The 15,977-nt window shown below is 41.0% G+C and overlaps 1 protein-coding gene across 1 annotated transcript in view; it reads right to left on the bottom strand.

Moving 5' to 3' along the window:
- The window catches only part of MBOAT1 (membrane bound O-acyltransferase domain containing 1), a 29,306-nt gene extending 13,613 nt beyond the window's left edge, over positions 1-15,693 (bottom strand). The window contains exons 1-5 of the mRNA XM_026842550.1: positions 15,591-15,693; positions 14,985-15,062; positions 11,201-11,296; positions 2,326-2,381; positions 84-138 (exon numbers count right to left, since the gene is read on the bottom strand). Coding sequence (XP_026698351.1) covers positions 84-138; positions 2,326-2,381; positions 11,201-11,296; positions 14,985-15,034 — 257 coding nt within the window. The 5' untranslated portion in view covers positions 15,035-15,062; positions 15,591-15,693. The remainder of the gene's footprint in view (positions 1-83; positions 139-2,325; positions 2,382-11,200; positions 11,297-14,984; positions 15,063-15,590) is intronic.
- Between the last annotated feature and the right edge of the window lie 284 nt (positions 15,694-15,977).

Genomic DNA, 15,977 nt, shown 5'->3' with positions numbered 1-15,977 from the left:
AAACCAAACCCTAAACACAACCCAAACCCTGGACTTCTTTGGATGAAATTAAACACAAATTAGTAGGGGAATTAAAATCTTACTTCACAGCAAGCCGATTTTGCTCAGCAGTGAGTTCCTCAGCTTGTCGCCCTATTCCTAGAAAGAAAGAAGTCACTTTAGATCTTTCCAAAAGTCAAACTGTGAAAGCTATCCCCAAAGCCTTACATTTGCATCCCACAGATAACTTTCTAAAGCCTCGAGCTTCAAGGTTGCTTTGTCACAGGCAGTTCCTAACTTTCAGGTCAAGTATATTCATGTTCTACCCTACCTCTTCACCCAGTTCCTTACCTCACTCCACCTTTCTCACCCTTGCTACACTTTCAGGAAGAGCAGCCATAGTATTCCCACACACACAATGCCACTCCCAATGCCACCAATAGGCAGTGACCCCCCAGCAGCCTCTACTAACAGTCCGGGGCTGGAAAAACCTCTGTTCCCAGAAGCTGCTGGCTCATTTAAACACAAGCTTCCCGCTGGGTCCTTGGTGAGAAATGGAGCATTTCACAGCAGGAGGAGTGGGCAGTGGAAGAGAAAGGGCTCTCGGAACAGAAGCTCCACTGGTGTGAACAAGCAGCCTGGCTGCCTGCTGCTGGAGCAAGCCTAAATACAAACATCAGTAATAATCTGGAATTGTACAAGGTCCAGACTGGAAGGGCAACCTCCTGTTGAGTGCACGAGACCTTTGGGGCCAGAGGTAGAGCACAGACTCGCTGTCCCAGGAAAACTATGGAAAAGTCTTGTATGATGGCCAGCGTATAAACAGATGTTGTTCATAGCTGGTATCTCAAAACCTTGACTCTGAAGTTTTAGCTGTGCATACTGTGAGAAATCTCACTGACTTCAGCAGAACAACCCACCGTGGGATGAATCACAGCACTTGATGCTGAGCATGCAATATATAGAGCTTCACAAGATCAGGGGCCTGGCATCAACACTACTGTTCTAAACTTACTGGCCATTACCAATACACACACAAGACCCATTTCCTAAAAAGACTGCTGATAAACTGCTGATTTCCATTTTCTCTCCCTTATTTCAGTTTGTAAATACTGAGAATACAAGTTCCAGGGAAACAATTAAGCACTTAAAGGGCTGGGGATTTTGTTTGTCTGTTTCCATTTAAGGGCAATTACATTAAAGTTTTACAAATAGAAAGTTGTCACTGATGCTTGAACTGCAAAGCTGCCTCCATCCCATCAACTGCTTCATATATGGATGTTTACAAAGTAACGATCCTTTTCCACTGTCATTAACCCGTGGATTTCTGGTTTGCTTAAAATGCTCCTGCCTCTGCTGTTATCTCTTCCTTTCTGTCTGTTCGTTTACCTTCAATATTCTAGGTGTGAATCTGGGCTGCACACCACTAGGGCACGCAGAATACTTGAGCCGGCAAGCTTAAATGACAGAAGCAGAGAAGCCCCAGCAACATGAATGTCAATGGTAAGGACAATTAGCCAAGCTTCAAGGTGCACTCATTATAGTCAGCTAAAAACAGCAGACCCACCGGCGTAAACATGACTTGCAAACGATACCAGACCCTGCAGTCTGCGGTGTGGCCATCAGCTAAATCCCAGATCATAACAACTCTATAGCAGGCTACTTACTTAGCCGCTCACTGTTTATAAGGCAGTGGGCCTCAGACCATCAGAAATTCACACTGCAACATCAGTAGACATGAGCAATAACGGTACTGATGACATCTGACACTTCTAGGCTTTGCACTGAACTAGACACAGGCATTTTACTGGGAAATAATAGTTCTCTTTGTCACAGCACAGCACAAGACTGAAGACAATGTTATTTTGCTTGCAACTGTGCTTCCTTCTGCACTGGGAAACAGCTATTGAATTCCATCTCTCAACTCATGGAGTAAACTATCACTGAATATATCAATGATAGCATATTTTTGCGACATTAACATTAATGATTGAACCTAAGCAAACACAACTCTTGACTTTTGAGAATCAATAACAGCTTCAGAGCGCTTAATGGAGATGCACTGTGGCATCTAAACAGCAGATACTGGTACTAGCTAAAATCCAAATCAGGCCCCAAGGAAGTAGAGCACCCAAAGAGGAAAACAGTTGTCTTCATTACTGCAAAGACAGTTTGATCCTAGAAAACTGATCAAAACTTGAAGTTTCTCGTTTTTCTCCACAAAGCATTCATCTTCATTTGGAGCAATCTGAGGAACTATATTCATCCAACTCTGTAACTCAACCACAGAATGGACTGGAATAAAAACGCTGTCTTCAGGACATGGGAAGAGATTCCTTTTCTTACCATCATGTAACTGGCATGCAAGTGTTGTGATCTTCTGTGTAATTATCATCAGTGGACTATAACAAAGACAGAAACAACAGTTACATGTCTTGTAATACAAATTATTCCCAAATTCTTACTGAATGTCTTTATCCCTTTAAAAGGCATAACTCTATTAGCAACAAGTGAAAAACATCCAATTAAAACTGAAGGAGGAACTCAGGCATAAGACAATTGCCTGGGTTCAAAACAACCCCACAGTAACTTGCACTGGAATTTTTAATTGCTAAGTGCACACAAAGCCTTATTTTATGTCTTCCCATCCTGCAGCAGTGCAAATTGTAATTCAGAAGGAATCGCACCACTAGGAAACAACCAGCTTCTGCAGTCCACTGGGCTTCCTTTCAGGCAAAGTCCAAATTCAAGCCCCACACAATGCAACACTAGAATACAGCAATGCTGTTGTAACATAACTCTGGCTCTTCTTACTGTTACTCTCCTATTGTCTGTCTCCTCAGTGCCCTATAAAAAAAGTTGACTGCAGATACACGTGCTTATTTCCCCACATGAATAGCCCTATCAGCTAGGACTGCATTCAAATACCACAACAGCTGTCAGCCCAGCAGTTTCCCACTTGCTTCTTGGCCATGCAAGTGCCTTGTGGACAGCCTTGTGGACACAGATGTGCCATCCAGCTGAGAGTATTTGGGCATGTGGGATCTGGAGCCTCTCAAAAACATGAGCTATCTGTACCTGAGCCATGCTTACAGGCTACAACCACCCAGCAGCTTTGGGGCCAACCAGACAAGCAGCGAACTATGTTCAGTAGGGGCTGCTTATACTTCCAGTATCCAGCTTTATGGAGCTTCTTAGCATTGTAGGCAAATGTGAGCTGCTGCAGCTAAGGAATAGAAAAAAGGCAAAACTCAGCTTGGTGGCATCAGGAGCTAGCCCCCAGGAGGGTAAAGGACACAGATTCAGAGTCACACAAGAAGAAAGATGGGGGGAAACCATGGGGACAACTAACCAGTCCCTCAAAGGCAGATGCTCCAGGGCTAATTGTGGTCCATATACAGCTTCTAAGGGCTGTGGAGCCCAAAACACAAAACCTGGCACAGAACATCTGTAATCTGGAAGGACCCATGGCAGGCAAAGCAAGGGACGAGCACCTGCTAACAATGCCTGTTCCCATCGCTCTGCCACTGGGGACACCAGCACAGGGGGCCCAGATCTCACACTACCTACGAGACCTTTACCACCGCAATGGCCAGGAGGTTGTAATGGGTGATGAGGATACATAATTATTTTCAAATCACTAATCATGGTGATTATATGTAAAACCAGTTCAACATAAGAGATTTGGCTTTGCTGAGGATTAGTACAATGAATTGTTTCTCGACTTGGTGATAAATTATCAACACAAACCATACAGTGGTTTCTGCTTGAACATAAACAATGTTTTCAACATGGAAATTAAAACCCAAGTTTGTGTACCTGCTATTTCCAGAGTTTGACAAGTATATGGAACTTTTTTAAGGAACGTAGATGATTACTCCAAATATTATGGCTATTCATTTTAAATATTGTAATATATTTTCTGGAATTCAATGAAAGAAAAAAAAGCTGAAGGATTTTATTTTAGTTTGAGCACTGTATTTTCCCCACTCATTTCTCAAAGTAAGAAAATAAAAGCACAAGTTACATTCAATGATACCTCTGTCTAAAATAACAGTCAACTATTCATGTTCTGCAGAGATTTTAAAGATATTCTGAATCACCCTTGACTAAATCAACCTACTGGTTACAGCCAAATGTAAACCCAATAGCTAATATAAACTGTATGCAATCTGACTATCCCACTATGATAAATCAAACTGATTTTCAAGATAATTAATATGCTGAGCATGGTAAACACAAGAATACTGGACAAAGACATTCTTTCATCGTAAGTGGTCTTTTTTTTAAATACTAAATATAGCTGATCTTTTTCAAGAGTCCACATGTAATTCTGCATGGCAAAACCAGAGAACATGCAATATCAGCCAATTTCTTAATCAGAAACTATTTTTACCAGTTCAACAGTCTCTACTTGAAATGTCAGTATAAAATCTTGCACTTAAAATCCGGAACAACCTTAAATATACACAGATCTGGAATACAACTATAACACAAGGGTTTGTCCAGCAGCTCTCCTTGGGTCACCTAGTCCACTGATTGCAGTTAAGGAATGCACAAATTCAACAATGACTTTTCACCTTCCAGACAACTCCAATACTGTGAAATAGTCATTGTAATTTTTATTCCAATTCACCTTTCAAGAAAAGTCATTTGGAAGTTGTTTCCGCCATTATCTTCAACATCCTATTGCTCCAAGTAATTTTCCTATTCAGACAAAAATTTAGCTTTGATTTCAAAGGTACATATATCCCAATCCTTTAAGCATACAAAAAGCAGATTTTTTTTTTTTTTTTAATCCTTAAGAGAGACAGAGGCTGTCAGTGAACAAGCAGTTCTGCTGCAATAAACACAGATTTTTATTTTGTCAGTGCTTGACCTTTTAGCTTTATGGGTGAACAGTAACACTTGTTTCAAATTGGTTCAATTTGATGCATATGTTTCTTACAGCAAGCACTTCATGCCAATATTGAAGTGGGTAACTTTAAACCTCAGGCTCAGAGCCAAAACTGTGTGCCTTTAAGTGCCTAAATTTAGACACTTGTCTTAGAAGACTGGGCCCCCCATCGTAAGCAGGAGAGAACCAAAATGCAAACAATCCTGATGTGCTGATTATCTAAGGGAAGCAGAAATGAACTCTGCACTGAAGTCATACAATGTATAAACACAGAGAAGAGTGGTTTTCTTCATCTATATTAGGAATTCACCACCTCTCACGCATTTTAATCAGAAAAGACAGTGGTCTGCCTCCCTCAAATCCCAACCCCAGATGAGACAAGTGAGCACAAAAGCAATGCTGCTGATACTGTGGGTGAGGAAGACCCACAAACTGCATCTGAGATACCTTCAGTTCTCTTTCCTGCCATTATCGTATTACACATCTACATACCTGTTCTATACCATACTCGGGAAGATGGAAACCTGCTGTACAGTGGCAATGGGAAAACATCCTCTAAATCTTTCACAAGATCAGTATCAGATATCATTAAACGCCTCACACAAAGGGTAAGCAAAGTTTCAGGTGAACAGGGAGCATCTTGCTCATCCCTCACCTGTCTACCATTCTCCCACTGACTTGATCTCACTGGGGGACCAACCCTTCACTGCAGGAAAGGGCAGAGCACAACAAAACAATGGCAGTACTGGAGCTCTCCCTTCTTCTGGCACTCCTTTGGGCATGAAGACCTACCTCTAGAAAGGAATCATTTGAAATAAAACACATTTAAGAAGTCTAAATTATTTCAACTCCATTATATTTGAACACCTTCCAAAGGCTTTGCAGCCACATGCAGAGTAGTGATGCTACATCCTCTCCTCTTCACCTGTCCTATTAAGCACTACAGTTACAAATTAGCATGGGAACAAAGATTTTGATTTACATGTGGTGTGACTCCCTCCCCCCCCCAATGTTTTAGATATTGGCTAAGAGTTTAATCTTAGGTGTAGCTGCCTTGTACCTCCCACACACAAACCACAGAGGCCAACTTTTAACTAGAAAAAATATATTTAAAAAAAAAATCAAGAAATTGTCCCAGCGAGTTGGTATGAAATAGAAAATTTCAACAAATAAAAAAAAAGTTTAAAAAGCCCCCAAACTGTCTTTACCTTACATTAGATTCCTTGAAAAGTAACAGAAGTCAAAGATGCAACAGTTTACAGAGAATGATCAGTAAAAGGTTTTAACCTCCTAATTAAACTTTCCAAACGAAAACATACCAGTTAGTGTCATTTTTAAACATGGTTTGCCCCAACACAATAAATTTGCCCAGAAGCACAGGCCAGTGGAACTGAAGATGTCAGCATTGGTTGTAGCCTGCTGTGGGGATCCTCCCCATAACACAGGCTGGATTCTGCACTGAGCAAGCCTCAACGGTTATGACAGAAATGACGTTTACCCAGTAGAGTCTGTCTGACCTTAGGTAATCCTGTGGAGGAGTCTGGCACACGCTTGCTAGAAATAGTTTCCACTGACCTGATTTCACTAAGAGAGGAGGTGGAGTCAAAAGGCTCATTGCAGACAAGGCTCCAAAACAGCAAACATTTATTTCAGGTTTATCTCTTTAGCCCTGAAGCCATGATGAGAAGTTCACACAGTCACACTGATACAACACTAACTGTTACTGCCGAGGGGATCGTCAAGCCAGAGGCACCACCACAGCTTTGCTGGCAGTGAGCACTTACTTTTGCTTTCGACAACAAAATGAAAAAGTGCTGAAGCTCACAGAGGAAAAAAAATACTTCACTAAACACACTAATGTCTCCAAAGCAGCTTCCAATTTGCTGCTTTTTTTTTTTTTTTTTTTTTTTTTTTTTTTTTTTTGCTTCCAAAGAGCGTTTCTTACACCTTCATGGTAGAAACCACTTTACTTAGAGTATTTACTTCTGGAGAAGTGTCCTGGGATGCACTAGCATGGAGCTCTAGTAATGACTGCCTGCTTGAATTCTGGCTAATTCCCACATTGCAGCTCTTGCAGGGCTTCTGTGTAACGAATGGTAAATGACCTCAGAGCAGTTTCAAGTGGAAAAATGCCCAGGGGAGGAGCCAAGCAGCGAGCGGGCACAGAAAACTGACTGACCTCCCCTTACTGCCCCTTCACCTGCGCTGCTGTACTGCCGCTGGGGACTTGCTGCTGACCAAAGTTACCCAGAGCTGCTGGAACACACATTTCAACAACTTACTGCACTTCATACACTTTTTAAAAAGACAAGAAAATAAAAATAACCAACTGAACTCGCAGGGCCAGTTAGTATTTCTGCATTGTGTTTTAACATGGTAACAGAGTACATCTATGCTTGTTTCCATCAGCAAGTGTGTTTCCTTTGTAAAAACCAGCTGTTATACCTTTGTTCCTTTCTTTTGCAACTAAGCCATTGAGAGGGGCAAAACCAGCAACAAAGCACAACCAGTCGACAGAAATTCACTGTGTGAAGTGACACTTGTTACTAAAGTATCTGCTTACATAGCTTCTGGTGAGCACTCTTTGAATGGCCATCCCTTTCTAAGCTGTTTGCTGAGAATGCTGTTGCTGTTCTGCATTTGGGATAAAGCAAACACATCAAGATGCCCATTCCTTCTGGAGAGTGATGTCCACCAAAACACTCATCTAAGAGGTACAGATTTGACATCTGCAGGGAGGAAAACTGCTCGTGTCCCCCTGATAATTCAGCTCTGGTACCTCCAAGACCATCAGAAGATTAAAAGCAATGCCAGTGTGTGGGGTGATTTTCACAAACTGAGTTTCTTTTCTGTAAGGAATGGCACAAACTCACATATGCATAACCATTCCATGACATTCACTGAATGAGCTGCAATATTAGGAAACCTTGCTCAGATACTGCACACATTTGAAGAGGAAACCAAAAACCTCTATGGTCTTAATCAAGCAAAGGATTAAAGCAGACAGAGCTTCATATGGACAAGGCGCTCTTCCGAATTCCATACAGATGATCATATGCATATGGCATTTCTTCATGTAGCTTGCTAGATTGAAACCATATCTATTACTAGTTTCCAAAAATCCCAATCAAGATCCCTTGATTTATTTTAAACTAATTTCTCTCTAAAGCCATAATATTACTATACTTGGTCTGAGCCTGTGATACAAAAAAACCACCAACCCAAAACTGTACGCTCGCATTACCATTTTTATAAAGTTGTATAGAAACCAGACAACTTACCAGCATAATCCTCTTAGCATAAAGAAGAAGAAATAAGAGAGAGAAAAAAGAGAAAGAGTTAGGATTTAGTTTTCCTAGGTACAATGTATAAATGCCATGGCAAACCAAGCAAAATAAAATATGCATGTTTCTCTCAAAGACTGATTTCAATTAAGGGAGAAGCACAGCATTCAGGTATTTTATGATTAGTGTTCAAAAATGAATAGTTTTCTTTGAGAAAGCAGTCAAGAGAAAATTCCTAAACTATGTCACTACATTTTGTGAAATAACATAAAGAACTTTTATAAAATACATATATATTTTTTAAAAAGTAATTAAAAGTGTAGCAAACTGGAATTGGTTTTCATTAAAACCTGGCATGTAGTTTAAAAAAAAAATAAAATGGAGTTTTCACCTAAGCACTATGCAACACGTGAAAAACTCTTAAATCAAGGAATTGCTGCAAGCAGCTTGAGTACAGTTTTGCTTGTGGAGTCAGTGACCAAACCTACCTTTTGCCTGAGTTAGAAGACTTAACTAGTCACTAGTAGGGAACAAGTCTCCTTAGTTCTTAACCTTAATTGATGAGTCACAGTTTGATCTCCAATTTTCCAGTTTACTTAAGTCATGACTCAAAAGTTAGCTTGTTCTCTCCATCTCTACCTGTATTTTACAAGCTGTGTTCTCAAACTGGGGGGACCCAAACAAATAGCACAATCAACTATTACTAAAGAACAAAAAAGAAAAGGATTTGCAAGCACACATCAAAAGGGTTACACATGCAAGCTGTTAAGTGTATAAAGCAGGTCAAGAGAGCAAACTATGTATGCCAGCTTTCAGCATCGACACTGGGAAACACCCATTTAGCATCTGGCTTGTCAGTTTAGAGAACTGACATTGGAAAGCTGATGGCACTAGGACTGGTTATGTGCCTATTTGATCTGGATCAAAACTTCCTCCTTGCAATCAGGTTATCACCAGAGACTTAGGGGATACTGAGACCTCAAATACCAGTCAGCAGATGACAAGCTTTTTGTTCCCTTTTGAAGATTCCCTTAAATCCAGTGGTTTGCCTTCTCAACGTACATCCCCAGCCATGTTCACCCAAAAGGATCTGAGGCTGGAGGGAGATGGGCATCGCTTGATGGACTCTGTCTTGGTTGTTTCTGAAGTCCAGAGAGAGAACTTTAAGGCCACCCTTTCAGCCAGGAGCCTGTTTGAATGCTTCCCTGTTACCACATGCAATAGATGTGGAACCATCAAACATGAAAGAATAAGCAAGAGGAGGTTCAGTTGCTGCTCATACATGGTACTTCTGTGGTCAGGGAGTATATTTTGTCTCTCTCGGTCATCACATCTGTTTAGGAATGTACATAAAGCCTCAGTGGGCACATATTATTTGCAGCTGAGGAAAAACGGTTTTAAGACAGATTTATGAGGCTGAACTGTGTTTCAGCACTTTGGATTGCAAGATTTTAATAATACCTTTACAATTTATTTATTTATTCTTAGTTTTTAAAATATACCATGAAGGTGTAGTTCATATCCATACTACATTTTCCAGGTGTTTACTACTTGGCAGTTTTATGTTTGACTGAAGTTTAGAAATTGGTTTATATCTTGAAGCATCAGGACAAAATCAAATAACAAAGTTCAGGTATTATTCTTTCAGTATCATTATTATCCTCAAGCTCATCATTAGGTAAGCATAGCTTCTTTTTCATCAAGAGAGCAGAAAATCCTACCTAATCTATAATATAAACAGCCACCGTTCCTCCTCTTCCACCCCCAGTCTCAGCTGGATCTTTATTAAATGTCTTCACAGAAAGAGAGCTAATATGCCTCACAGCGCATTTCTGAACGCGCTATTGAGAAAAGCATGCTCTCTTGTTTCTCTCTCTGTCTCACATGCACAGTTACAACATTCCAATCCCATTTATAGGTTTCTTGGTATGTAATGCTCTTTCAGGACATGCTTTTGTGCATTAAAAGAACCACAGAAAATATTATAGAACTCTATTTCTTTAATTGTATGAGTTCCCATTTCTGCCCCTTCAGAGGAACTTTCCCCCTGCCCCCTGAAATTTAATTAAATGCTTAAACCCACCACCTCACACAGAGACACATGCACATACACAGCAAAACCTTTTGATTTCCTACTCTATGCCTCAAAGAAGACAAAGTCTTGGAAGAGATATCTGCAATTTACTGTGCCAGTTTACATAAGTTTTTCATAGTATGTTACTAATTACTCTGTATTCAGATATTTAATTAAACAAGTGGAATACAGATTACCACATTGCTTTTAAATTATGCAAAAGCATACCTTCCCTTCATAACAAAATATATAGGGTTAGCTGTTGGTATTTTTGCAAAGCATCCTCTACTACTTCAGTGAAATCAGAGACTACAGTATATGTGAAAAACACTGTTCCACAGAAATGCATGGCATTTAAAAAGTTGTGCTACTTAAATAGCAGCTACAACCTGCTGCTGTGAGAGAACCCATAAGAACGGCGCCAAAAGCGGAAGCTATTCTAGTGTCTAGTGCCCAGGTTACCCACCCACCTCCCAGCTCCCCCAGTCATCCACTCCCTGTCCAAGTCCACTGGGGTAGGAAACACCTTCCCAGCTGGGGCATCAAGATAAATCAGAATAGGGGAAAGGATAACCCAGAACCGACAGCTGTGACTAGGAAGGTGTGAGGAGAGCAGCCCACCACACCTCTCAGGACAGCCCACCAGCCATGCTGCTTACCAGGGCTGTAAGCACTCCACCAGCTCCAGTAAGTGACTGGGCAGACTTATCACCTGCTCTAGGTGAAAGTCTAACTAACCAAGCTCTACCTTCCTAACTAGATAGCACCTAGCAAGAAAACATCAGAAACAATGAGTCAATACAAAAATCATACAGTGTTTATTCCTTCCTTAGAAAGAAAAGTCTTGGAAAAAGTTTAAGAGAAACAAAATTGCAGGTGCTCCACAGGTAACAAAAATTGTTCTTAGAACATACTGATTTCAACTAATACTAATTGACACAGGACCCAGCTTGCAGACTCACTCACCCGGAAAAATCTGTAGTGAGAATACCATAATGAAATATGTATATTCGGCTTATGTGGCACAACGTGAGGTATCCCATAGCTACGACAAAGGAGTACCTAAAACAATAACATACAGAACACATAGTTACCAACACAAGTACCAACAAGAACTAAAATCACTTAAATTGGGTTTGGGCTTGTTTAGGAGTCGAGTTTGATTTTTGCAAATGAGGTTGTTAACAAGTCTGAAGCTATGTTACGAGATCTGGCAGAAATTTTCAAAGAGGACTGATAGTTTTGTGTACCCAGCTAAAACATTACAGATGCATCTCCTCACACTGGGGTGGGAAAAAAGGAAAGAAGAAATAGGATCACTTCTAGTTGGGCATTTCAATTTCAGACATCCCATGCTCACGTATTATTTTGAAATTTCTGACTCACGTATTTGAAACCAGATGATACTGTATGTGTGTTGCCAAAGTTATCCACTAACTTTTTTATCTGTAAATGTTCTTTATTCACATGTACAAGTCTTCCTCAGATCTACCAGAAACTAAAATATTTCAAGATATTTTCTTTCTTCTGATTTTGATAAATAACATATAGCTTAATCTTTTTGGCTCTAAATGCCATCTTCCAGAAGAATCATAGAATCACTTAGGTTGAAAAAGACCTTTAAGATCATCGAGTCCAACCGAAGCAGCATTCCTTAAATGGAATATGACAACTTCACTCTCTCTTTTTCAAGATGATCACAAAATTATGTTAGGCAGGACAGTAGCATGACTATCTTAAGAGTTGAATGGTCTGAGGACTAGAAGTGTTGCAGTGTCTAGGTGGGCCAGACGCAACCTTTCATACAACTCACTTCTCCCTGAGCAAGAAAGAGGATACTGGGGAGGAAAGAAGCAGATGGGTATCTGGACACCGACTGACACATGAAGCAAGCTAGACAGTGCAATGGAGAGCTGGAACACCAGAACAAAAGGCTTGCATCACATGGACAGGCCAGGACCAGGTCTACTGGTGCCCCCTGTGTCAGAAGTTAGCCACATGGGAGAGAAGATGCAACGACCTGCAGACTACAGACTGAGACTGCACATCCTGCACACCCAGCAGAGCTGGGCCACGGGAGGTCAGGCAGCCTGGTAAGCACACATTGCCAAGCAGGGTCCCCCCAGACCCACAGGAGGATTGATCATGGTGGGGAACTAAAGGTGAAATCAGACTCGACAAAGTTAGCAGATGACTAAACATGAGCCAGGCCTTTGTCAAAACATGGCTGGCTTTAGAAGAAATTAGTTTTTCCTCCCTGGGGACCAATAAAGTGCAGTGTGAATGACAGTGATGGATAGCAAGGCAACCTGCAGGTCACATGGCCCGCAGCAAACAGCTGGATGAAAGGCAGACTGAGAGGACATGATAGCTTCTTCAGGAGATTCAGAGCAGAATGTATCTTACTTTATCTGGGTCAGGCATCCAGCCCAGCCTCAGCAAGGTCCTTGGGCTCCCTCTCATCAACAGAGAACAGCAAGCATCCCTCCAAACGCAAGCCACCCAGCTGAGACATCTAACAGTGATAGATGGGATCAAGCAAAATAAGCCTCAGTGCTTAAGCATAAAGCACCTAGATTGAAAGGGGGTGATCAGAGAGAGATATACTGAATTGCTGCTGCATCTGGGAATATTTCTGATGCTGGATTAATCTGTCCATTTAAGGCTGGCAGCCTCACCAGGAAAGCAAACTACCAGAAAATAACCAGGGAAAAGAGCATGCAGGTTAAACTATGTAGTTTCTTCTTCACTTCCACTTGTGTTTGGGAAGGAAAAGAGCCAAGTCCTGGATCACCGCTATGAGGGATCCAGTGCTCTTACAGGCCCTCTGTATGAACAGGTCCAGCCCTTAAACTGGCATTTTTCAAGCTTATTCTCAAGCAGCTTGAATACACTGTTATTTTGCCAAAATTAATAATGTGGATGTACTTGGAGTCACACTGTCATGGCTAGTGCAATACAGTAGAAGAGTCCTAACCCAATCACCCCAGCCGCCTTAAAGTTTTTCAGCATGTTGGATTGCTATTTCACATCAACTCAAATCAAGACATGACCATCTTGTAGCAGTGGACAACATTATATGAACCAGCTTAATTTGTGTTGCAGTATACAGCTATTTTTCTCTTTCCCTAATTGGCTAAACAGTAAGAGTGAGTGGGTTTCCTGTTGAAACTATGTCTGTTTCCCTACCACCACCTCAGCTTGTCTCAGAAGACATAAATATTGGATGATTCCCTCTGCAGACTTGGTTCCTCTGATCTACAGTCAGCAACTCCTGCATTTCCCCCAAGTGATGGGCAGGGACAATGACCGGGAAGAAAGTAATACACACTTTCCTTCTGGTTTCTGGATAGCATTTCTTCCATGAACACTGTCCAATTACTTTAAAAAAAAAAAATAACTCGGACTTGCAGGCTTTGGACTCTGTGAGGGAGTGAAAAAAGTCTCCTTGATTAATACCGATCTTGCTGGTTCAAAATGCTAGTGACTGCTATAAACAAGACTGTCGTTTATGGTTCACGTTTCTAAACAATCCTGGAGAAATCCTAAGTGATGGTTCCCGTGCAGATGTTAGAGAGGTGTCACCTCAGGAAGTGATAAAGAAGAAGAGGACATGATTATCTGAGCATCAGATCCTCAGACAGCCCTGACCCTGAAGACGGGTGAGAGAAGAAAGGGTTTCCCTTCCCCAGCCCAGACTGATGTGAATGTGAGCATTCAGCAACAGCTACAGAAACTGCCACACAGTGTAGAGACAGAAATCACCTGTAACACACCCAAACCACAGTATTAACCACATGCTGTGAGGGAGACCAACACAAAAGTAAAGAAGTGGGAAGCACTGCCAGTTTGTCCTTCTAGCCCACTATAAAGTTGCAGTTTTACAAACAAAAAATTCCATTTGTGCAGATTAATGTGAAGTAAATGACTCCAACTACACAGTTTTAAAAACTCTCATGTGCTGACCTCTAGGAGAGAGTATGGTACGCACACAAGAAGGCTCAGTGACCGAGCAGGGAAGTTCTTCTACATGAACTTCCTCTTAGGCAGTAAAAGAAGCACATAAAACTACCATGTAGTTTTCATTTTCATATGAAAGTGCTTCTTGTCTTTTAGCCAGGAAGGCACTTGTTTGATAAAGCACTTTAGCAGTCTTAGGTGTCTTCATTCCTCTGAGACATTTCTATAAGGAAAAGAAAGATCCCATGATGCAAAACTTCTCATGATGATGCCCTAAGCTTCTGCTTCAAAGCAATGACATTTCCGGTACTTCCTAATTTTTCAAGGTCAAAGCCCAGTACCAAATGCAAGACTTCTAAGTTAAGCAGCCACAGTGACCTTATCTGAACTACCTAACTCAAGAAGAAGTGGAAAATACCTAAAGGCCAAACAGCATGGGGGAAAACACATTAAAAAGGATTATCAAAAGCGATCCTCAAGGACACAAGACCAAGGAGAATATGACTTCATTATGTTTAAGAAACCAGAGGTTTAGGCATAAACTATTAAGACTGCAAAAGCCAATTTTTGAGGGCAGCAATTTAGAAAGGAAATGCAATATATCAATGCAAAAACCACAAATGGAGATCACAGCTGCTTCTGTAACTGAATGAACAAACCTCCTGCAAGGAACTGGGGAAAGAAAAGCAGAAAAGAAAAGAAAGTGGTCCTAAAAGCCCCTCATGCTTCTCCATGAATGGAGAAAAGTTGTCAGAGGGGCAGCTCCACACTTGCAGCCACATCAGCTCACCTGTGGATGTTGGGAATACTCGCCATATTCATAATGCCATAATTCAGCATCACCAGGACAAAAAGATGAATGGAATACCTTAAAAACAACAAAGTGGGTATTTAGATAATTTCTATGTGACCTGCAAAGGCTGGCAGTTCAGAGCGAGGGAATATTTTTCCATGCAAATGACATAAATGTGATGTCATATCAGGGTATCAGTAAACATGGATTATCACAATGACACCTTTATAGCCTGAATATCCAACATAGATTAATACTTATTGACACGATATTGTCAACATGTTTCATCATGGAGAGAAAGAGCAACCTGGCTCAAAGTGAATATTCAAACTGGATGCATCTTTTTGAAAAGAGGTATCTTTACAGTAGACTGGTGTGGCTTTAACTTCCAGAACAAACATCACAGATTAAATACTTCACTCACAAATACTTTCATGGCTGATTTTACTGTGAGGGTTTGGGATGGTTATGCTGGTTATGATTTTTTTTTCTTTATAACATAGGAAGTCCCTTAAGACTAAAAAGATGTAATCCAGAAAAGCTGATATGAAGTTAAGAAATATTTTTACCCAAGCCTTATCTAAATGGTGACTAAATACTCACCACCCAAAGCAGAAGACAGCAAAGTATATTCCAAAGAGAGTGGCAAATGCATGGCGAACAGCAGAGCTGGCATGACTGGGACCCAAGTAAATACGAAACCAAAACGCAGCCAAAAGTGCAAACAGTTGACAGGCTACAAAATTGATCTGTAAAAGACAAAACAAAAAATGGCTGTGATTCTTGAAGGAGGAGGGAGGAGGAGTCTCTCCATTCTCAGAGCAATAAAGAGTGGAGCCAGGAAAAGGAGGTGAAAAGAAGTGAGAGCAATTAATCTTTTGTTTCTTAGCATTCTCACTTGTGAGTCCAAGCAGTAACTTTCCTTGGCCAAGGGCAGAAGGGATTAAACAAGCATGTAGCCACCCAAAAACCCAGACAAGAGGAAGAGCA

Source organism: Athene cunicularia (assembly GCF_003259725.1).
Source record: "Athene cunicularia isolate RWA chromosome 2 unlocalized genomic scaffold, athCun1 chr2_part1, whole genome shotgun sequence".
In the NCBI taxonomy this organism is placed as follows: domain Eukaryota; kingdom Metazoa; phylum Chordata; class Aves; order Strigiformes; family Strigidae; genus Athene; species Athene cunicularia.
The sequence above is the reverse complement of the archived record's forward strand: the minus strand, read 5'-3'. Positions and strand labels throughout refer to the sequence as shown.